This window comes from Rhinoderma darwinii, chromosome 5, assembly GCF_050947455.1.
Source record: "Rhinoderma darwinii isolate aRhiDar2 chromosome 5, aRhiDar2.hap1, whole genome shotgun sequence".
Taxonomy (NCBI): domain Eukaryota; kingdom Metazoa; phylum Chordata; class Amphibia; order Anura; family Rhinodermatidae; genus Rhinoderma; species Rhinoderma darwinii.
This window is the reverse complement of record NC_134691.1, coordinates 57,795,935-57,820,226: the sequence shown is the minus strand read 5'-3', so window position 1 is coordinate 57,820,226 and position 24,292 is coordinate 57,795,935. Positions and strand designations below refer to the sequence as shown.

The 24,292-nt window shown below is 41.2% G+C and overlaps 2 protein-coding genes across 3 annotated transcripts in view; one reads left to right on the top strand and one right to left on the bottom strand.

The window, feature by feature from the left end:
• LOC142651393 (serine/threonine-protein kinase H1-like) overlaps positions 1–12,377 on the bottom strand; it is a 36,107-nt gene extending 23,730 nt beyond the window's left edge. Inside the window, exon 1 of the mRNA XM_075826035.1 lies at positions 12,029–12,377. The gene's annotated coding sequence lies outside the window, so the exon portion shown is untranslated. The remainder of the gene's footprint in view (positions 1–12,028) is intronic.
• Positions 142–24,292, top strand: part of ATP6V0D2 (ATPase H+ transporting V0 subunit d2) — a 66,729-nt gene continuing 42,578 nt past the window's right edge. Inside the window, exon 1 of one of the 2 annotated variants that reach the window (XM_075826036.1) lies at positions 142–378. In XM_075826036.1, coding sequence (XP_075682151.1) covers positions 252–378 — 127 coding nt within the window. In that variant the 5' untranslated portion in view covers positions 142–251. Of the gene's footprint in view, positions 379–12,309; positions 12,498–24,292 lie in introns of those variants that run through there. The other variant, XM_075826037.1, reaches the window with a different exon arrangement.

Below are 24,292 nucleotides of genomic sequence, written 5' to 3'. Positions count from 1 at the left end.
CGGAAACGATGAACGAAGGCCCGACGCTGATGTGAACACAGCCTGACACGTACATTACATTTTTGTCCTCGGCTAGAAGTAACTCCAGCTAGTTTGTTGCAGATCTAAGACTTGTGTTTGCATAATAAACAATAGGGAACTGCTTTAAATGTAATGAAACAGGAACACAGTGGTTATTGTGTGTCACACTGGAAATTACAGCCTGCAAGAGCAGTCACTGAAGTAGGAAGAAGGACACGGTCAGCTCCACCATGCCTGGATCCGACTTTTATTTTAATGTGGACGCCGGCTATCTGGAGGGATTAGTCCGAGGATTTAAGGGTGGAATCCTGAGGGCTGCAGACTACATCAACCTGGCACAATGTGAAACATTAGAGGGTAAGTTATTATTATTATTATTATTATTATTATTATTGCTATTTTATTGCTGTAAAGATGTACATTTATATAAATAAGTTTAAAAAAGTATTCCCATCTCTCTCTCGTTATCTTCTTCTCCTGGCCGCTGCTGCCTGGCACTTGTTTGACAGTTCAGGCCAGCGGCAATGTCATGATGTTATCCCGCCGCTGGCCTGAACGTGAGCGGTGCGCTGGTATACTCAATGGCTTATGGGCCACTGCGCATGTCCTAGAGCCTTCCATAGAGATCTATACAGAGGTAGAGAGGTGGGTGGGTCGGTAGCCAGCGCGCTTGTACCAGCAGGCGCGCTCCCAAGATCCCGGCCTTCCATTATATTACAGAAAGGTGAAAACACTGAACAAGCGCGGCCATCGCAGCAGGACCGCAACGGTGCCTGTAACCATAGACAACGAGCGACAAAGAGGGGGGCATAGGGTGTCATAGGCCCAATATCTAGAGAAGACTGGATTTTCAGAAAAAAATTGTATTCAATAAAGTTCCTAATTTTAGGTTAGCTTACATTTTAGATATGATTAAGGAGATGGGAATACTTCTGTAGGTCCTGAAATGCAATTTACTTATCCAAACCTATAGTGGTTGGTAAGGGGGCCATAACTTTTCATGCCCGAGAGCACAGATCACTCTCTGTCCAGCCCTTTTTATACCTATCATTTCTTGTTACTTTTATGTCAGGGGGTCAACATTTCCCACATTATAGGACAGGAGGGTCACATGGTTCTTTGAACCTTTCCCATCTTTTGTAGGAAATAAGGGCCACTTCGCAACCCCTAGTTTGCTAATGTTACCCTGTCTATAAAGAGAGGAAATACACAGCAGGTTCCTACCCATAGGGAAGAGAGATAGTGCCACCTGCTCCCACAGGCCCACTAGTGGTAATGGTTTATATATCTTCGCTAGGAAATAATCTGTATGTATATGGCAAGCAATAGTGAGTTCTGACTAGGACTAACATTGGTCGATCTAGCTTTACTATAGCATTCTGCACTGGGAAGTGCTGAAGTCATGAGAAGTCATGCCACATACCTTTTCATGCCTGATTGCCCACAGGGACACAATTCTTTGTATGCACTCGAGGTCACCTATTACTGCCATACAAAGCAAGCACTATATATATAAAGATATTGTAATGATCCAGCAAGAACATACTCCGTAAATCCATACAATATATTGATGTAGGCATATCCTACAAATGCTTAAATAAGTAACACAAGGGGTAGCCTCTTAGCCCTCCCTCCTCCATTTTTTTGTATTTATAAATCACTTGACTGCTATACCACATTCATGAATATGTATAACATTTTATATCGATTCCATACATTTTAACATCAATATCTCATAAGACAAGATTTATAAGTAGATATTAGGCCCAAGTAGAGCTTTTATATGAGGGCGCAGACGCTTCAAATGACAACTTTGAAGAGAACATAGATGTTGAAGTCCATTGGTGTTCTAATATGTCATGTTAGTCACTGTCTGTATCTATAATTTTTGTAGTGTAATACAGTATGGCATCATGATATATAGTAGTAATAAAATAATCCGTATAATAATAGTATAGTATAGTATAGTATAGTATAGTATAGAATATAACATCACTATATACAGTATGCTGCAGATTATTTTTCTACTGCCATACAGATTGTAGAATCCTTCTGATGAGCACCGTCAATTTATGGGTGTGTGGCACCACTTCTATATGAATACGGCTGCATTAGGAATAATAGACCCCTAATGGGGCTATTCACACGACCGATTTTTTGACGGCCGGGAAAACCGCCCATCAAAAAATAGGACATGCTCTATTTTCGCCCGGGTACCCGGCCGCCCGGCTCCCATAGAAGTCTATGGGGCCGGGTAATACCCGGCCATCACCGGGATGTGTCCCGAGTGACGGCCGTGTTTTCCGGCTCTTGCGCTCTATCTCCTCCTCCTCACAGCGCAGAGTGCATGTGAGGAGGAGGAGTTGATGCCATTCTGACGAATGGCATCGCTGTACACGGTGTGGCAGGGCCGGGGTGTACAGCAGGTGGAAGGGAGCGCTGCGCTGGCTCCCTTCTGCTGCTTGTTTTAAAAGCGCCCTGGCCCGGCGACACCTTTGATGGCGCCGCTAGCAGCTGCAGCAGCTGCTGCTGCTACTACTACTGTAGCGACGCCACTATAGCAGAGCGGGGAGGTATCTCCCCGCTCTGCTATGTGCTAGCCGCACTTTAGCTCCTTGAAGGAGCGGAATCCCCGTGTTTTCGGGGATTCCGCTCCTGGACAGAGCGCTTGATGTCTCTGTCCATATCTGGGCAGTGACATCAGGGGAAACTCCTGAAGCGGAATCCCCGAACACATGGGGATTCCCCTTCAGGAGTTGCCGCTGATGTCACTGTCCGGATCTGCCCGGCCCGGCATGGATGCATAACTTTATGCAAACCGGCCGGGCAGAATGGCCGATTTTACCGGCCGGCACTCGGGCTCGGACGCGACCCAGTCGTGTGAATCCCGCCTAAGGAATACACATGCCTAAAAAATTATTTGAAAAAAGATTGTATCAAATTTCTTAGCAAAAATAAGTGAACATTAAATAACAATAATACAGTCAGTTAAAATGTTGAAGAAATAGGAGGATAAAATGACAAATCTCAAATGCACATAAAGCACCTCCATGTAAGTAGTATACACAAACTATGGGCTCGTACAAACAAGGCATAGCATAAAATAACAGCCATATAATATGTAAAAAAATATAACCATGTAAATGCCAATATGGCAAACCAAAAGACAAAAGAATGTCCTGAGTATAAGACTGTAGAATGGGCTGAGTATAAGACTATAGAATGTATAGCAAATGGCTATGGGTTAAATAGCCATATGCGGTATAAATATACTAATGGGAGAGTATGGTATAGCTCCGAAGAGGACAAATATAGTGTCCACTGACAAACCCTATAGAAGGGCTATATAGTCACAAAATGGCCAGAGTAAATTGGAGAACCAATGACTTATCCCGGACATGCAGGGGCGTAGCTAGAGGCTCATGGGCCCCGATGCAAAAATTCTTACTGGGCCCCCCCCCGCAAACTTCTCATGGCCGACGGTCCGCAGCTTTCAGCTGCATCGCTGGGTCTCCTAAGTGACGCAACAATGCAGCACTAGCAGCCGGGGGCGTCACTAAGGCTGGGTTCACACGCCCTATTTACGGACGTAATTCGGGCGTTTTAGCATTGAATTATGAATTACGTCCGAAAATGCGCCTCAAAAGCGTTGGCAAACATCTGCCCATTCATTTGAATGGGTCTTACGATGTTCTGTGCCGACGGTCATTTTTTTTTACGCGCCGCTGTCAAGAGGCGGCACGTAAAAAAGACGCACTGCGACCCTATAAACTATGGATAGGATTAGATACAGTGGCTCAGCAGACAGTATCACACATGATAGGATTAGATACAGTGGCTGAGCAGACAGTATCACACATGATAGGATTAGATACAGTGGCTGGGCAGACAGTATCACACATGATAGGATTAGATACAGTGGCTGAGCAGACAGTATCACACATGATAGGATTAGATACAGTGGCCCAGCAGACAGTATCACACATGATAGGATTAGATACAGTGGCTCAGCAGACAGTACCACACATGATAGGATTAGATACAGTGGCTCAGAAGGCAGTATCACACATGATAGGATTAGATACAGTGGCACAGCAGACAGTATCAAACATGATCGGATTAAATATAGGGCCCAACAGACAGTATCACACATGATAGGATTAGATACAGGGTCCAGCAGACAGTATCACACATGATTGGATTAGATACACAGCTCAGCAGACAGTATCACACATGATTGGATTAGATATAGGACCGAGCAGACAGTATCACACATTATTGGATTAGATACAGGGCCCAGCTCGCTGACATTGCGTCTCCAGCGCTGGACCCAGGATAGGTAAGAATAATAATTTTGCTTCTTTAACCCCTTAATGACCAGCCTATTTTGGACCTTAATGACCAAGCTATTTTTTACGTTTTTCAATCGTCGCATTCCAAGAGCTATAACCTTCTTATTTTTGCATCGACATAGCTGTATAAGGTCTTGTTTTTTGCGGGACAAGTTGTATTTTTTAATAGCACCATTTTTAGGTACATATTATTTATTGATTAACTTTTATTAACTTTTTTTTGGGGGGGCATAGAAAAAAATCTGAAATTTCGCCACTCTTTTGTGCGTCCTAAATCTACGCCGTTTACCGTGTGGTATAAATAACACAATAACTTTATTCAGCGGGTTGTTACGATTGCAACGATACCAAATTTGTATAGTTTTTGTATGTTTTACTACTTTTACAAAGTAAAATGCTTTTTTTTCAAAATGATTTGTTTTTGTGTCTCCGTATTTGAAGAGCCGTAACGTTTTTATTTTTTCGCCGATGCGGTTGTATGAGGGCTTTTTTTTTTGCGGGACGACTTGTAGTTTTTATTGGTACCATTTTAGGGTAGATGCGACTTTTTGATCACTTTTTATTACATTTTTTTAAAGTCAGTATTCACAGAAAACAGCAATTTTTCCATAGTTTTTTATTATTTTTTTTACGGCGTTCACCGTGCGGGTTAAATAATGTTATAGATTTATAGTCGGGGTCGTTACGGACGCGGTGATACCAAATATGTGTAACTTTTTAACTTTATTTTGTTTTTTTAAAAGCAGTTTGTAAGGGGAAAAGCTGGGTTTTTCATTTTTTTCACATTTTTTTTAAAATTAACTTTATTAAACTTTTTTTTCACTTTTTTACTAGTCCCACTAGGGGACTATAATATGCGATTCTTCCGATCGCTATTGTAATACACTGCAATACTTTTGTATTGCAGTGTATTACTGCCTGGCCGTTTAACACGGACAGGCATCTGCTAGGTCATGCCTGCGGCATGATCTAGCAGGCAGTCACTCCAGGCAGACCTGGGGGCCTTTATTAGACCCCCGGCTGCCATTAGAGACACAGACACTCGGCGATCGTATCGCCGGGTGTCGGTCGGGGAGAGAGGGAGCTCCCTCCCTCTCTCCAAAACCACTCAGATGCTGTGCTCGCTATTGAGCACCGCATCTGAGGGGTTAAACGTGTGAGATCGATACTAATATCGATCTCACACGGCAGAGCAGGGACGCTCCCAGCCCTCAGCTGCCTCTGGCAGCTGAGAGCAGGGAGATCTGACAGTTCCCTGCTGTGTTTACTTATTCCGATGACGCGACGTAAAAAGTCTATGGCATCGGAATAAGGCCCGTTAGTGACCGACGTAGAAACACGATGGGCCGGTCACTAACGGGTTAAGTGTTACTGATTATTTTTGTGTGTTTGTGTTTTTTTAAAGGTTCGGTTGTTGGACTTCGGATTCGAGGACTTCAATGACGGCGTTTTTTTTATTCTCAATAAAATGGTTAATGAGGGTTGTGTTTTTTTATTTCAATAAAATATTTTTTCTATGTGCTTGTATCTTTTTAAACTTTATTATCACTGCCTTAGTAATGGCCGCTGGCTGATTGACAACCTCCATTACTAAGGCGGGGCTTAATGTTAGCCTGTGCAGAGGGTACACTAACCCCCATTATTACCCCGGTACCCACCGCCACCAGGAGTACTGGGAAGAGCCGGGTACGAACCAGTACCCGACCATCTGTAGTGACGGGCAGGCAACGGGGTGGCCGCAGGCTGGTAGTATTAGGCTGGGAAAGGCCAAAAACAGTGGCCCTTCCCACCCTTGTAATGCTGCCTGCTGCTGCTGTGTTGCATCTGGCTGGTTATGAAAATTGGGGGGGACCCCACATCGTTCTTTCCAATTTTTTTTTAAATGACGTGGGGTCCCCCCCATTTTTCATAACCAGCCAGATACAATAAAGCAGCAGCAGCCTAGCATCACCAGGGTGGGAAGGGCCACTGTTTTTGGCCTTTCCCCTCCTGATAATACCAGCCTGCGGCCAACTCAGTGGCCGCCCATCACTACAGATGGTCAAGTACTGGATCGTACCCGGCTCTTCCCAGCACCCCTGGTGGCGGTGGGTACCGGGGTAATAAAGGGGGTTAGTGTTCGCCTCTGCATCGGCTAACACTAAGCCCCGCCTTAGCAATGGATGCTGTCAATCAGCCGGCGGCCATTACTAAGGCGGTAGTAATATAGTTTAAAAAAACACAGACATAGAAAAAATATTTTATTGAAATAAAAAAAAAACCCACACAGCCCTCATTAACCATTTTATTGATAAGAAAAAAATCCGTCATCGAAGTAGTCCTGGAATCCGACGTAGTCCAACGACCGAACCTGTAAGAAAACACACAAAAAATGATTAGTAACACGTGTTAGGCTTAGATACAGGGCCCATGTGTGATACTGTCTGTGGGACCCTGTATCTAAGCCTACCACAACGTAGGCTTAGGGTATGTTCACACGTAGTCAACCAAAACGTCTGAAAATCCAGAGCTGTTTTCAAGGGAAAACAGACCCTGCTTTTCAGACTTTTTTTACCAACTCGCATTTTTACCAACTCGTTTTTTTACCAACTCGTTTTTGGAGCTGTTTTCATTGGAGTCTATGAGAAAACAGCTCCAAAAACGTCCAAAGAAGTGTCCTGCACTTCTTTTGACGAGGCTGTATTTTTACGCGTCGTCGTTTGACAGCTGTCAAACGACGACGCGTAAATAACAGGTCGTCTGCACAGTACGTCGGCAAACCCATTCAAATGAATGGGCAGATGTTTGCCGACGTATTGGAGCCGTATTTTCAGACGTAAAACGAGGCATAATACGCCTCGTATACGTCTGAAATTTGGCCGTGTGAACATACCCTTAGATACAGGGTTCAGCAGACAGTAATCTTATACAGTATAAGATTACTGTGTGCTGGGGCCCTGTATCTAAACCGACAGTGTGGTAGGCTTAGATACAGGGTCCCACAGACAGGATCACACATGGGCCATGTATCTAAGCCTACCATGTGATTGTCTTAGATACAGGGCCCAGCAAACAGGATCACACAATCTGTGATCCTGTCTCATGGGCCCTCTAAGCCTGCTACATCGTAGGCTTAAAGTGGTTGTCCAGTCCCTAAACATTGATGGCCTTTCCTCAGGATAGGCCATGAATAGCTGATGTGTCTGGGTCCGACTTCCGGGACTTTCCTGGTTCCGGATCGCAGCAGAGGTCCTGACGTCACAGCGCTATGCGCCGCGCACAACATCGAGAGGACAGAACTTCCGCCGCGGCTGAAGAGGAAGGTAAGATTAGTTGCCCTGACTGACGGGGTCCGACTCCCGGGACCCGCCAATCAGCTGTTTTGAAGGGGCCGCAGCACTCGTACGAGAGCTGCTTCCCCTTCATTTCACTACTCGCCCACACTGTGAATCGCCGACACCGATTCACAGTGTGACCGGAATGAAGGGGAGTAGCTCTCGTACAAGTGCTGCGGCCCCTTCAAAACAGCTGATTGGAGGGTCCCGGGAGTCGGACCCCGCCAGTCAGGGCAACTAATCTTACCTTCCTCTTCAGCCGCGGCAGAAGTTCTGTCCTCTCGATGTTGTGCGCGGTACATAGCGCTGTGACGTCAGGACCTCCGCTGCGATCCGGAACCAGGAAGGTAAGGTCAGTCTGTTACTATAGTAACAAGGGCCCGCGGCCCGAGTTACTATAGTAACTTTTTATTGATGTGGTGCGGGGGGCTGTGGGCCCCCTGGCTTCGGGGCCCGGTCGCAATTGCGACCCCTATAGCTACGCCAGTGTAGATATGAGATAGATAGATAGATAGATAGATAGATAGATAGATAGATAGATAGATAGATAGATAGATAGATATGAGATAGATAGATAGATATGAGATAGATAGATAGATAGATAGATAGATAGATAGATAGATAGATAGATAGATAGATAGATAGATAGATAGATAGATGATAGATAGATAGATAGATATGAGATAGATAGATATGAGATAGATAGATATGAGATAGATAGATAGATAGATAGATAGATAGATAGATAGATAGATAGATAGATAGATAGATAGATAGATAGATAGATATGAGATAGATAGATATGAGATAGATAGACAGATAGATAGATAGATAGATAGATAGATAGATAGATAGATAGATAGATAGATAGATAGATAGATAGATAGATAGATAGATAGATAGATAGATGATAGATAGATATGAGATAGATAGATAGATAGATAGATATGAGATAGATAGATAGATAGATAGATAGATAGATAGATAGATAGATAGATAGATAGATAGATAGATATGAGATAGATAGATAGATAGATAGATAGATAGATAGATAGATAGATAGATAGATAGATAGATAGATAGATAGATATGAGATAGATAGATATGAGATAGATAGATGATAGATAGATAGATAGATAGATAGATAGATAGATAGATAGATAGATAGATAGATAGATAGATAGATAGATATGAGATAGATAGATAGATATGAGATAGATAGATAGATATGAGATAGATAGATGATAGATAGATAGATAGATAGATAGATAGATAGATAGATAGATAGATAGATAGATAGATAGATAGATAGATATGAGATAGATAGATAGATATGAGATAGATAGATATGAGATAGATAGATATGAGATAGATAGATAGATAGATAGATAGATAGATAGATAGATAGATAGATAGATAGATAGATAGATAGATAGATAGATAGATAGATAGATAGATAGATAGATATGAGATAGACAGATAGACAGATAGATAGATAGATAGATAGATAGATAGATAGATAGATAGATAGATAGATAGATAGATAGATAGATAGATAGATGATAGATAGATAGATAGATAGATAGATAGATAGATAGATAGATAGATAGATAGATAGATAGATAGATGATAGATAGATAGATATGAGATAGATAGATAGATAGATAGATAGATAGATAGATAGATAGATAGATAGATAGATAGATAGATATGAGATAGATAGATAGATAGATAGATAGATAGATAGATAGATAGATAGATAGATAGATAGATAGATAGATGATAGATAGATAGATAGATAGATAGATAGATAGATAGATAGATAGATAGATAGATAGATAGATAGATAGATATGAGATAGATAGATAGATAGATAGATAGATAGATAGATAGATAGATGATAGATATGAGATAGATAGATAGATAGATAGACAGATAGATAGATAGATAGATAGATAGATAGATAGATAGATAGATAGATAGATAGATAGATAGATAGATAGATAGATAGATGATAGATAGATAGATAGATAGATAGATAGATAGATAGATAGATAGATATTAGATAGATAGATAGATAGATAGATAGATAGATAGATAGATAGATAGATATGAGATAGATAGATAGATAGATAGATAGATAGATATGAGATAGATAGATAGATAGATAGATAGATAGATAGATAGATAGATAGATAGATAGATAGATAGATAGATAGATAGATAGATAGATATGAGATAGATAGATAGATAGATAGATAGATAGATAGATAGATAGATAGATAGATAGATAGATATGAGATAGATAGATAGACAGATAGATAGATAGATAGATAGATAGATAGATAGATAGATAGATAGATAGATAGATAGATAGATGATAGATAGATAGATAGATAGATAGATAGATAGATAGATAGATGATAGATAGATAGATAGATAGATAGATATGAGATAGATAGATAGATAGATAGAAAGATATGAGATAGATAGATAGATAGATAGATAGATAGATAGATAGATAGATAGATAGATAGATAGATAGATAGATATGAGATAGATAGATATGAGATAGATAGATAGATAGATAGATAGATAGATAGATAGATAGATAGATAGATAGATAGATAGATAGATAGATAGATAGATAGATATGAGATAGATAGATAGATAGATATGAGATAGATAGATATGAGATAGATAGATAGATATGAGATAGATAGATATGAGATAGATAGATAGATAGATAGATAGATAGATAGATAGATAGATAGATAGATAGATAGATAGATAGATAGATATGAGATAGATAGATATGAGATAGATAGATAGATAGATAGATAGATAGATAGATAGATAGATAGATAGATAGATAGATAGATAGATAGATAGATAGATAGATATGAGATAGATAGATATGAGATAGATAGATAGATAGATAGATAGATAGATAGATAGATAGATAGATAGATAGATAGATAGATAGATAGATAGATAGATAGATAGATATGAGATAGATAGATAGATAGATAGATAGATAGATAAATAGATAGATAGATAGATAGATAGATAGATAGATAGATAGATAGATAGATAGATAGATAGATAGATAGATAGATAGATATGAGATAGATAGATAGATAGATAGATAGATAGATAGATAGATAGATAGATAGATAGATAGATAGATAGATAGATAGATAGATATGAGATAGATAGATAGATAGATAGATAGATAGATAGATAGATAGATAGATAGATAGATAGATAGATAGATAGATAGATAGATAGATAGATAGATATGAGATAGATAGATAGATAGATAGATAGATAGATAGATAGATAGATAGATAGATAGATAGATAGATATGAGATAGATAGATAGATAGATATGAGATAGATAGATAGATAGATAGATAGATAGATAGATAGATAGATAGATAGATAGATAGATAGATAGATAGATAGATAGATAGATAGATAGATAGATAGATATGAGATAGATAGATAGATAGATAGATAGATAGATAGATAGATAGATAGATAGATAGATAGATAGATAGATAGATAGATATGAGATAGATAGATATGAGATAGATAGATAGATATGAGATAGATAGATATGAGATAGATAGATAGATAGATAGATAGATAGATAGATAGATAGATAGATAGATAGATAGATAGATAGATAGATAGATAGATAGATAGATAGATAGATAGATAGATATGAGATAGATAGATATGAGATAGATAGATAGATAGATAGATAGATAGATAGATAGATAGATAGATAGATAGATAGATAGATAGATAGATAGATAGATAGATAGATAGATATGAGATAGATAGATATGAGATAGATAGATAGATAGATAGATAGATAGATAGATAGATAGATAGATAGATAGATAGATAGATAGATAGATAGATATGAGATAGATAGATAGATAGATAGATAGATAGATAGATAGATAGATAGATAGATAGATAGATAGATAGATAGATAGATAGATAGATAGATAGATATGAGATAGATAGATAGATATGAGATAGATAGATAGATATGAGATAGATAGATAGATACATAGATACATAGATAGATAGATGATAGATAGATAGATAGATAGATAGATAGATAGATAGATAGATAGATAGATAGATAGATAGATAGATAGATAGATAGATAGATAGATAGATAGATAGATAGATAGATATGAGATAGATAGATACTTTGTCTGTTATGCTAAACTGTCAGCCCTGAGGTGTGACTGCTCAGCATGACAGACATATGTACACACAGTGAAGGGGTTAAGAGCTGGATTACTAGTTGCTACTTACATCTGCTGTGGGGTCAGAGAGCAGCTCGTACTGCAGGGGAGCAGCAGACACGCACACCATCTTCTTGCTGTAGCCATTCCTTTCCCTCTGAACAGGTCACGAGGAAGAGGGAAACAGCAAGAAGTGAGCTGATTGGGTGGACAGTACAGTGGGCGGGGCTGGGTCTCGTAAGATGAGTGGATTCATCTATCATTCACTTTCCACCCTCTTGTTCCCCCTCCACGCAATGACTCTCTGACAGCTGAGCTGCCACCAATGCTTTAAGCTACATTACTGGGTCTCTTTTGTACCACAGCAGGGACCCAGCAATGTAGAGCAATCATTGCAGCGCTAGTGTGGTGAGGGGGGCCTGCGGGCCCCCCTAGCTACGGGGCCCGGTCGCAGTTGCGACCGCTGCGACCCCTATAGCTACGCCACTGCGGACATGCTTGTGTATACATAATAGCAATGAGGACCGACAAGCAATTACGTAAGTCCTTGGTTCTCCAATTTCATCTGGCCTTTTTTTGACTGTATAGGCCAGCTGTAGGGTTTGTCAGTCGCGTACAGTCTGTGGTCTTATACTCAGCACATGCTTTTGGCTTTCTGTTTGTCAAATTGGCATTTACATGGTTGTATTTTTATATATATTATATGGCTATTATTTTATGCTATATCTTGTTCGTACAAGCCCATAGTTTGTGTATACTAATTACATAGAGGTGCTTTATGTGCATTTGGCATTTCTCATCTTTTCCTAATTTTTCTCCAACATTTAAAATTACTGTATTATCGTTATTTAATGTTCACTTATTTTTGCTTAAACATTTGATACAATATTTCTTTTAAATATTTTTTCTAGGGCAGTTGTATTTCTTACGGTCTATTGTAGGTTTTTATGCCTGTGACTACAGAAACAGGGTACAGTATATAGATATAAACAGAGACTGAAGCACTATATATAGCTATATACAGAAACCGGATCAGTATATAGATGACTGACTAAATTTTTGGAGTCAGATTAGATTTGTGGGATTTGATGAAGGCCAGATCACACAAGCAGATCAGACTGGAGAGCATGGAACCAGTCAGACTAAGGCTTCGTTCACATCTGCGTCAGGACTCCATTTATGGGTTCCGTCTGACTTTTCCATCAGGGGAACCCATGAATGGAATCCAAATTGAAACAAACGGAAGCCATAGGTTTTCGTTTGCATCACCATTGATTTCAATGGTGACGGATCCGGTGCAAATGTGACCATTGTTTATGGGTTCCGTAGTTTTGAAGGAATGAATAGCGCAGTCGACTACGGTATTCATTCCGTCAAAACGACGGAACCCTTAAACAACGGTGACAAACGGAAACCATTTGCACTGGATCCATCACTATTGAAATCAATGGCAATGCAAACGGAAACCTATGGTTTCCGTTTGTTTCAGTTTGGATTCGGTTCATGGGATCCCCTGACGGAAAGGTCCGACAGAACCCATGAACAGAGTCTCGACGCAGATGTGAACGAAGCCTTAGTCTGACTGGTTCCATGCTTTCCAGCCTGATCTGCTTGTGGGATCTGGCCATCATCAGATCCCACAAATCTAATCTGACTCCAAAAATGTAGTCAGTCATCTATATACTGATCCTGTGTCTGTATACAGCTATATATACTGCTTCTGTCACTGTTTATATCTATATACTGTACCCTGCTTCTGTATACACATTCTGGGTGCAATATATAGAGGCAGGAAGTATTCGTGTTTAGGTATATGTATAGAAGGTGCAGCAAACATACTGTATGTATATATGGGTAGAAGCAGCACAGCTTATATATAAAACTTACATGTATATAGAATAACTACTGACCAGTGGCGTAGCTATAGGGGGTCGCAGCGGTCGCGGTTGCGACTGGGCCCCCAAGTCTGGGGGGCCTGCAGGTCCCCGTTGCCACGCAGCGCGCTGATACAAACTTTGTATGTGCCGTGATGCCGGCACTTCCTGGTTACGGGCATGGTTTGTTTAGACGTCACATGGTACACTGAGTGTACCATGTGACCGTCACGTCACGTGAGGGGACGTTCCAGCCACTGTGGAAGAGCCGATGTGGAAGAGCATGGAAGACTGCAGGTGAGCTGCAGAGGGGGCCCGTAATGTATGTGTTATATTGTACTGTCTGTGTTTGCAGTGGAGAGAGGAAAGGGGGGCTTTAAATTACAGGCCCCCCCTCTCCTCTCTCCACCACAAGCACAAACTGCACGACACAATACATTACAAACTGTGGGTCGCACTCCCCTTGGGGGGGTCGTGTGAAGACCTCCGGGGGGTCGCGAACCACTCACCGAGGTCCTGCTTCCAACTGTATTTGCGCCCTCAGGACGCAGATCCAGTTGAATTTAATCCTGGAGCAAGGAGCTGACAGCTCCTTCCTCCAGCATTCACTGCCGTGAGCTATTAGCGTCTCGGCGCAGACAGGCGTGATTTAGTGATGTCATCGCACCCGTCTGCGCCGAGTCACTCAACACAGGGGAAAGAAGGAGAAGGATCTCCTCCTCCAGCCGTCGTGGGAACGGGGATAAGTAAGTTTACTTTATTATTTTTCTATTATGCACATATGGAGGAATTATACTGTATAAGGAGGGGGGCTGATATGGTGGCAGCTATGAGGGTCATTACTGTATGGGGGACTGATATGGTGGCAGCTATGAGGGGTATTATACTGTCTGAGGGCTGATAATGTGGCAGCTATGAGGGGCATTATACTGTATGGGGCTGCTATGGGGCATTATACTGTGTTGGGCAGCTATGAGGGACATTATACCATATGGGGTCTGCTATGGGGGCATTATACTGTCTGGGGCGCTGATATGGTGGCAGCTATGGGGGCATTACACTGTAGGGAGACAGCTATGGGGGCTTTATACTGTGTGGGGGCAGCTAAAGGGGGCATTATACTGTATGGCGCTGCTATGGGGGCATTATGCTGTATGGGGGCATTATACTGTGTGGGGCAGCTAAGGAGGGCATTATACTGTGTGGGGGCAGCTATGAGGGGCATTATACTGTATGGGGCTGCTATGGGGGCATTATCCTGTATGGGGGAATTTACGAGGGGCATTATACTGTATGGGGTCTGCTATGGGGACATTATACTTTATGGGGGGCATTATACTTTGTGGGGGCAGCTATGAGGGGCATTATACTGTATTGGGCTGCTATGGGGACATTATCCTGTATGGGGGAATATATGAGGGGCATTATACTGTATGGGGTCTGCTATGGGGGGCATTATACTGTATGGGGGCATTATACTGTGGGCGGGGTAGCTATGGGAGCATTATACCGTGGGGGTAGCTATGGGAGCATTATACTGTATGGGGGCAGCTATGGGGAGAATTATACTGTATGGGGGCAGATAATGGGGGGTATTATACTGTGGGGGCGGCTATGGGGGGAATTATACTGGGGGGCTGTTGGGCAAGGCAGCTGGCCATAGGCGCGGCAGGGGTCTTGTGGTGTTGGGGAGGGGTAGGGGGCCCAAGCTGAATTCTTGCACCAGGGCCCATGAGCCTTTAGCTACACCCCTGCTACTGACTCATCCACAGTGTAGTGACCACACAGGTGATGTCGATGATTAACAATTTATTCATGACAAGGAGATAGTGACAACAGATATTTAATACAAACGCCATACAGTACGCTATTTCATATTGTCTGTTAGTCCACAATATCTATGAAATATTTGTAATAATGTTCTGTATCTTCTATACTTTACCATCCTTTCAACTAGACATTGACATCTAAAGAAATTTGTAATATACTAAAAACACAATAAAGTCTTTTAAACTGTAATCTAATAAGAACGGATATATATTTTTGTAATCCAGTAGGAATATAAATAAACCCTAAAACTGTAATCCAATAGTAACGAATATATATATTATTGTAATCCCCAAAGAATACAGATAAATCTATTAAATTTTAATCCACTAAAAACACAGATAAGTCTCTCAACTATAATCCACTAGATATATATAGATATTTTTGCTGTTATTGTAGATTGGGATTTGTATAACATAGACACTAATATTTCTCTCCACCGCAGGTAGAATAGTCTTGGATAACGATAACGCAAGGTCTCTATTATAAATATACTTCAGAATATGCAACATAATGTTGGATGTTTGGATCCCAAATACCGTTTCAGTAGTGGGTGGTATCTCTCTGGAGTGGGCTCCAAGTTTCTGGTGGTGTAGTAGAATAAGGGTCCTCTTACACAGCCTGACAAGGGCCGTGTAAACGAGAGCCGATCAATGGGAAAGCTCGTTGATCGGAGCTCGTGTGCTCCTTCCACAAGGAGCTAGTATGGGGACGAGCGCTCGTTACTCCGATCACTCGTCCCCATACATTTGTATCATGTCGACAGCGCAGCCCCCTGTTTACACAGCGAGACATGCTGCCGACAACGATAATAGTTTAGGCTGCATAAACGATACAATCAGCCAATAAACCAGCATTTGCTCGTTCATCGGCGGATTAGTGCCCTGTTTACACAGGGCAATGATCAGGAACGAGCGTTCTGTCTGGTAATTGGCTCATGTAAAAGGGCTTTGGGACACTGCATTGGTGGCCACCAGACTTCATTAACTGAGGTAAGAGTCCCCTTTATAAACAATATAGAAATTACTAGAAGTAATTGTTCCGTCCTAGATGACCAACTTTCTCTTTTTTTTTGTTTATTTGCCAGGAAAGGGGTCAAATCTGTAGTAAAAGGATGATACTGCTGTTCCCTCACACCACTTTCTGTTTTCTCTCCCCAGATATTTGGTTTAGCTGCGTCCAAACCTCCACTGCGTTCTCTAATCCCTTGCTGATGCACTTTCCTATCTAAACTGTTTCTTCCCTTACAAAATCTTTCTCCCCTTCCCTTAACCCCTCCCCTTACTCCTCCCCCTTACATCCCTCTCTCTGCTCCCTCATGAAGCAGGGATTGGCTGAGTGAAAGCCCCCATCTCTCTCCTGTGTTGCGCTTCATCCTGCTCCCATCCCTGCTGGCTGTCTCAGAGGTTCCTTGTTTGCACTGTGCATATCATGTATTGGAGCTCACGCGTAGTGTCAACTTTAAAAAGAAAAAAATCATGGTCAGTTTTGGTAGGTTTTTTTGCTGCAGAAAAAAACTGTTTCTTTTGCAGACTGTCCATAAATTTACAGACGGTTGGCTACCCTGTTGTTCACCAGCAGGAGTTTTATGATAACAGAGGATTCCATCAGTGGGGAATTCTAATTCTACAAATCCCTTAACAGAACACATTTCCCCTTTTTATGGTCGTATTATGTGGACATTGTATGGTACTGTTATTTGAGTATTACAAGGCAGTATTTCTGTGTGGCAATGCATGGCGGTGTTATATGAGCACTATGTTTGGGCATTATATGGGAATATTATATGGGAACTCTATTGTGGTATTACCTGATGGCTGGCCATATATATGTAATCCGTAATATAAGTAAAGCAGTCATGTGGTATTACATGATAGCTTGTTTATTTGTATAAGTGATTTAGAAACGTATGGTATTTATGGATCTGTTTAACAGTTGTTTTAACTAATACATGAATCTAAAATTAATATTAGGTATAGGCCAAAACTTCTGTGAACTGAAGGTAGAGGCAGATACATAAATACCAGCAAGATTTTCGGAAATGCATGAGGCTCCGTTCCGTTTTTTTGGTCGAGGAAACATTTTTTTTTTTTTTTTAATACTGGCTCCAGTCCTGCAGCGAGTGTGTGGCCAGCGTGAAATTAGGAGTAAGAATATTTATGTTAGTTATTTTATTTAATGCCTAAAGGATCCTTCAATTTGCCAAATCCCCTCAGTGTTTCTTAAACAAGGAAATAGTTTATAAATTATTTGCCTATTGCATAATACATGTGTCTGGACTGACTGTGCTTCAAGGGACAACAACAAACTCGCTTACATGAAGAAAACAGGCTTCTATTTTATGTAAACATTTCAGCACCATTCCCCGACAGACAGCATGTACACAGAAATCATAGGGCCCTACAGCAAAACGGCATGGGCCCCACCCCCACGACGAGCCTTGACAAATTACTACTTTTTAAATTAGTGTTCACCGTAATTTCATAACAGAACTTTATAGGGGTCGGAGCATTGGTTTTCACACATAGGGAAATCTCTGTTGACTCCTTAATGACCAGGCCTGAACAAGCCTTAATGATTGGCTAAATTTTTAGTTTTTTGCCTCTCCGCTTTTCAGCAGCCATAACTTTTTTATTTTTTTATTGACGTGGCTGTATGAGGCCTTGTTTTATGCGGGAGAAATTATATATTTTTTTCTGCATGGTTTGGGGGGGTAGAAAAAATTTATTCTGTAAGTTCTATCATTCATTTTTTGCAGCGTAAATATAGTAAAATGCTATTTTCTGAATCTTTTTATTTTTTATCCTGTTTATGTTTCAAACTTCATTACCTGTTACATTAATTCTTCAGGTTATTATGGTCGTGTAGATACCTAATATGTGTAGTTTTATTGTTTTTATGTAATGTATTAACCTCTTAAAGAGGCTCTGTCACCACATTATAAGTGCCCTATCTCCTACATAAGGAGATGGGCGCTGTAATGTAGGTGACAGTAATGCTTTTTATTTAGAAAAACTATGTATTTTTACCACGTTAGAAGCGATTTTAGATTTATGCTAATTAGTTTCTTAATGGACAACTGGGCGTGTTTTTACTTTAGACCAACTGGGCGTTGTACAGAGGAGTGTATGACGCTGACCAATCAGTGACCAATCAGCGTCATGCACTTCTCTCCATTCATTTAGTCAGTGCATAGGGACCCTGCTAGATCACTATGTGCTGTCTTATACTGACACATTAACGTTACTGAAGTGTTTAGACAGTGAATAATCATTCCTTCCAGCCAGGACGGGATGTCTATTCACAATTCCGGCACTTCACTAACGTTTCTGTGGTACTTGCAGCAGAGCAAGCGTAATCTCTCGAGATCTCGCTGTAAATGACAGGTTACAGCGAGATCACGCTTTGCTCTGCTGTAAGTACCACAGAAACGATAACGAAGTGCCGGGACTGTGAATAGACATCCCGTCCTGGCTGGAAGGAATGACTAGTCACGGTCTAAACACTTCAGTAACGTTAATATGTCACTATAAGACAGCACATAGTGAACAATGCAGTGTCACTATGCGCTGATTAAATGAATGGAGAGAAGTGCATGACGCTGATTGGTCACTGATTGGTCAGCGTCATACACTCCTCTGTACAACACCCACTTGGTCTAAAGTAAAAACACGCCCCCTTGGGCCTTAAGAAACTCATTAGCATAAAGCTAAAATCGCTCCTAAAATAGATCGTTTTTCTAAATAAAAAGCACTGCTGTCCCCTACATTATAGCGCCCATCTCCTTATGTAGGAGATAGGCCACTTATAATGTGGTGACAGAGCCTCTTTAAGTACACAAACAATTTTGGCCTTGAGTACCGAACAATTTTTTTATATTTCCCTCTTTGCCTCTTTTGTCTGGCGTAGCTGTATGAGACTTCGTTTTTTTTGTGGGACGAGTTGTACTTTATGTAGGTACCAATTTTTGCTACATTTACATTATCGTTTAATTTATATAAATTTTTATTTTGGAAAAAATGTAGAAAAAAAGGAGTTCCGCTGAAGTTTACTTTTTTTTTACACCATACACCGATCACAAATAACATTATACATTTATTGTACAGGTCGTTACGGATGTGGCGATACCAAATATGCGTATATTATTTCATGTTTTGGGATCTATATTTTGAAAAGTTTATTTATTGTAAAAAATGTGTATTTCTATTACTTTTTTTTTTATTCCCATAGAGGGATTTTTAATTTTGATTTTAGAACCATTAATGTACTGGCATATATCTAAATGCCAGTACATTAGCCTGTGTACTGATTGCACACAGGCAGTTGTTAAGATATACCTCAGTATGCCCTAACAACAGGGAATATGATCAGACCGACCTGGGGTCCTTCAATGGACCCTGGGCTGTCTGCCTATACCAGGTATAGCCATTGATCGCGTCACAGGGATTTCCTGTGACGTGATCAAAGGGGAGAGCCCTTACTCAATTTAGCTTTGAATTCCGCAATCAGCTTTGATCGCGACATTCAAGGGGTTAACGGCGGAGAAAAGAGATTTCTCTCCGTCGTTAGAGCGGGACTGCGGCTGTATATTACAGCCATTACAGCCGTTGCCCCGCTCATCGTGGCGCACGGACACTGGCTGTAACACAGGACAAGAATACTCGTCCTGATGCGCCAAGTACCCGATGCTCAGGAGGAGTATTCTCGTTGCCAAACAACTTTTTTTGGCCACTTTTTTTTTTAAATCCCATGAAGGGATGACTTTCTTAAAAACTTTATTTTTTACTTATAATGTATTAGCATTCTGTATACCAATACTTTTTGTCACATAGTGTGCCCTAGTAGCAGGCATACTGAACAGACAGCCCTGGAAAACTGGTGACGCGATCAAAGAGGGGAGTCCACTTTGATCATGCCACGGTCACGGCAATCAAAGGGTTAAACAGCAGGGTTCAAAAACACTTTGTATTCCAGCTGTACTCAAAAGGCTTCTCTAAGTTTAGGAGCTGTTAGTTACATCTCCAGATTGAGCGCACATAGGAGCGCTCAGTAGCCTTTTCTACAGCGATGCCAAAAGACGTCGCTGTAGACTGGGAACCCGCACTGCCTGCCATCAAAAGACAGAGGATAGTCAGTAAGGGGTTAATAATGATGGACTCTGCAAGCAATGGGCCAGTATCCCCCCTCCCCCCGTGGAGCATGCAACAGATACATCAATAAAGATTCAGCCTTGTTGATAATTCTGGTTAAGGCTAAAAATACCAGGTGAGACATGATTTTGTTTTCTAACCTTTTTTTATGAAGAAATGGGGAGTCATTTTTTAATAAACAAGTCCCACTAGGCACAACTCTGAAGCATCATTAAATGTTAGAAAAAGTTGTACTGGTGCTTTCAAAATATGGCGCTGAGTCTGAACACCATTTTTTAAATGTATTTAGGGTAGACAACTGATGTAAATATATTGATAAATCTCCCCCATACAGCTCCAAATCCACTGCTTCCCTTTACATAGTACGTGATAAAACTCTGTCTGCTTGCAGCCACCACTAGGGGGAGCTCCTTGCATATAGATTTATACAGCTAGTATTAAACTCAATAGAAGCTTTAAAAATCTCTATGCACTGACCTCCCCCCAGTGGTGAATGCAAATTTAATGATTCTACATCGGGAAGCAGGAGTTCAGTGTCAGCCCCTCCCTCACCACGAAAGCCATAGCAGTCATGTGGTCTGCCTTTATGTTAGGCACACCAATGCTAATAAAGGCATTTAAAGGGAATATCCAATATGTGGGCAGTATGTTGTGGAGTTGAGCATATTCATATATATGTGTGTGTAAATAAATATAAATATATATATATATATATATATATATATATATATATATATATATATATATATATATATATATACCATTCAGCCATAACATTAAAACCATTGACAGGTGAAGTGAGTAACTTTAATTATCTCTTCATAATAGCACTATGACATAATTACTGGACAGTACGTCTGTGGTTTATATAAAAGTATCTCCCAGTATACATATAACATTATCTCAAATATCTTCAGCTCTGGTAAACTGCAAAAAAAATGACTTTAGGTTTAGTAGTTCTTTGACCTCAATCTGAATTTTTGTTACTACACAATTACTGTAAAACAAAGATGAGATTATTCTGTCAGACTTCAGGCAGTCACTGACTGTAAAGGATTCTCTACAAAGTATTAGAAAAAACATTTTATTTCTGGTAATGTTAATTTGTCCAATTACTTTTCAGCCCCTGAAATGAGGCGGCTGTGTAGAAAAATGGTTGCAATTCCTAAACGTTTCACAGGACATTTTTGTTCAACCCCTTGAATTAAACCTGAAAGTCTACACTTCAATTGCCTCTCAGTTGTTTCATTTCAAATCCAATGTTGTGGCAGCAGAGCCCAAATCATGAAGATTGTGTCACTATCCAAATAATTCTGGACCTAATTGTAGATAGGATAGACACATGGGCAAAAATTGCAAGAAAAACAACCTTCATATTCAAAATGACAACATCTGGCTCTAATATTTCAGGGACCTCTACAAAGATATCCCGAAAGACGGATAAAGCCAAGAACAAAAACAAATAATATCAAAATTGAAGGCGATGGAGGAAACACTTAAAGATTCTCAAAACCCCCTGGACGCACCAATAACACTGCAAGAAGTAACAGAGAGAACCTCAGACATAAGGTGTAAAAAATCCAGCGGCCTAGACGGAATTTCACCAGAAATGATAAAACACAGCCCGCCAGAAATACAGGCCGCAATAGTAAAACTATTTAATATAGTGCTGAGTGCCGGCTACTTCCCTCAAATCTGGAACCAAGGCCTTATAACACCAATCCACAAAAGTGGGGACAGGTACGACCCAGCCAACTACCGAGGGATATGTGTCAGCAGCAACCTGGGGAAACTGTTCAACAGCATCCTGAATAAGAGAATCCTCAGCTTCCTCACCCAGCACAATGTCCTCCACCAAAGCCAAGCTGGGTTCATGCCAAACCACCGCACCACTGACCACATCTTCACCCTGCGCAGCCTCATCAAGAGCCACGTCCACAATACAAAGCATGGGAAGATTTACGCCTGTTTTGTGGACTTTAAGAAGGCCTTCGACTCAGTGTGGCACCCGGGCCTATTCCTGAAACTGCTGGAGAGCGGAATAGGAGGTAAAACCTATGATGTCATCAGAAGCTCCTACACAGAGAACAGATGCAGCGTGAAGGTGAACGGGAGAAGAACGGCTGATTTCCAGCAGAGCCGAGGAGTCAGACAAGGCTGCAGCCTCAGTCCAACGCTCTTCAACATCTACATCAATGAACTGGCCACAGCTCTGGAATCCTCCTCAGCACCAGGTCTTGCCCTCCATGACACCCAGGTGAAATTCCTGTTGTATGCAGATGACCTTCTGTTACTATCACCAACCTTGAAAGGTCTCCAAGACAACCTGCAAATCCTAGAAAAATTCAGCTCCACGTGGGCACTACCCATCAATGCAAAGAAAACCAACATCATGGTGTTCCAGAAGAGAAACTCAAAATCCCCCAGGCACCCGACCTTCACACTAAATAACGCCACAATCACAGCGACCGACAGGTACACTTACCTGGGCCTAGAAATCAACCAATCAGGAAGCTTTAAACAAGCCATAGAGATTCTGAAAGACAAGGCGTGCAAAACCTTCTATGCCATCAGAAGAAAACTCTATCATCTCAAACCACCAGTAACGGTCTGGCTGAAAATCTTTGACTCCATCATCTCCCCAATCCTCCTGTATGCCAGTGAAGTCTGGGGTCCGGACACATACCCAGACTGGTCAAGGTGGGATTCCAGCCCAACAGAAATCTTCCACCTAGAATTCTGCAAACACCTTCTCCAAGTCCACCGGAGCACCACAAATAGTGCCTGTCGGGCAGAACTGGGCAGATTCCCACTACACCTCACAATCCAGAAGAGGGCGCTATCATTCTGGGCCCATCTACACAGCAGCAGGCAAAGTTCCTATCACCATAAAGCCCTGCTACACCAAGGGGTCCCAAGTAAACCAGGCCCCCCAGAACATCTCACCCTGACCCGGCCTGAAGAAAATGTCACTCAGCGCGGCCTCACAAAAGTCGAAATCAAGGAGACAATAAACAAAGGCCAAGAGGAGTATATCAGTGACTGGAGGAACGACATAAAGACATCCCAGAAACTGACAATATACCGGAGTCTACAGCGGGAATATAAACTGGCGCCATATCTGGAGAAACTGCCAAACCCCAGAGACAGACAGATCCTGAGCCGCTACAGACTGAGCGCCCACAACCTGCTCATCGAATCCGGGCGCCACAGACAGACCTACAAGCCCAGGGAGAGCCGACTGTGCCAACAGTGCGACCAGGAGGCCGTGGAGGATGAGGCCCACTTCCTGCTACACTGCTCCAAATACTCAGCAGTGAGGGACACTCACTTCAGGAGACTCTCTGATCTCTTACCGGACTTCAGCTCCATGGAAGAGGAAGAGAAACTGTACATCCTGCTGGGTGAAGAGGAAAATACAGTGGGCATAGCGGCACAATATGTCACTGCATGCCATAGACTGAGAGAGACATGATATGCCAT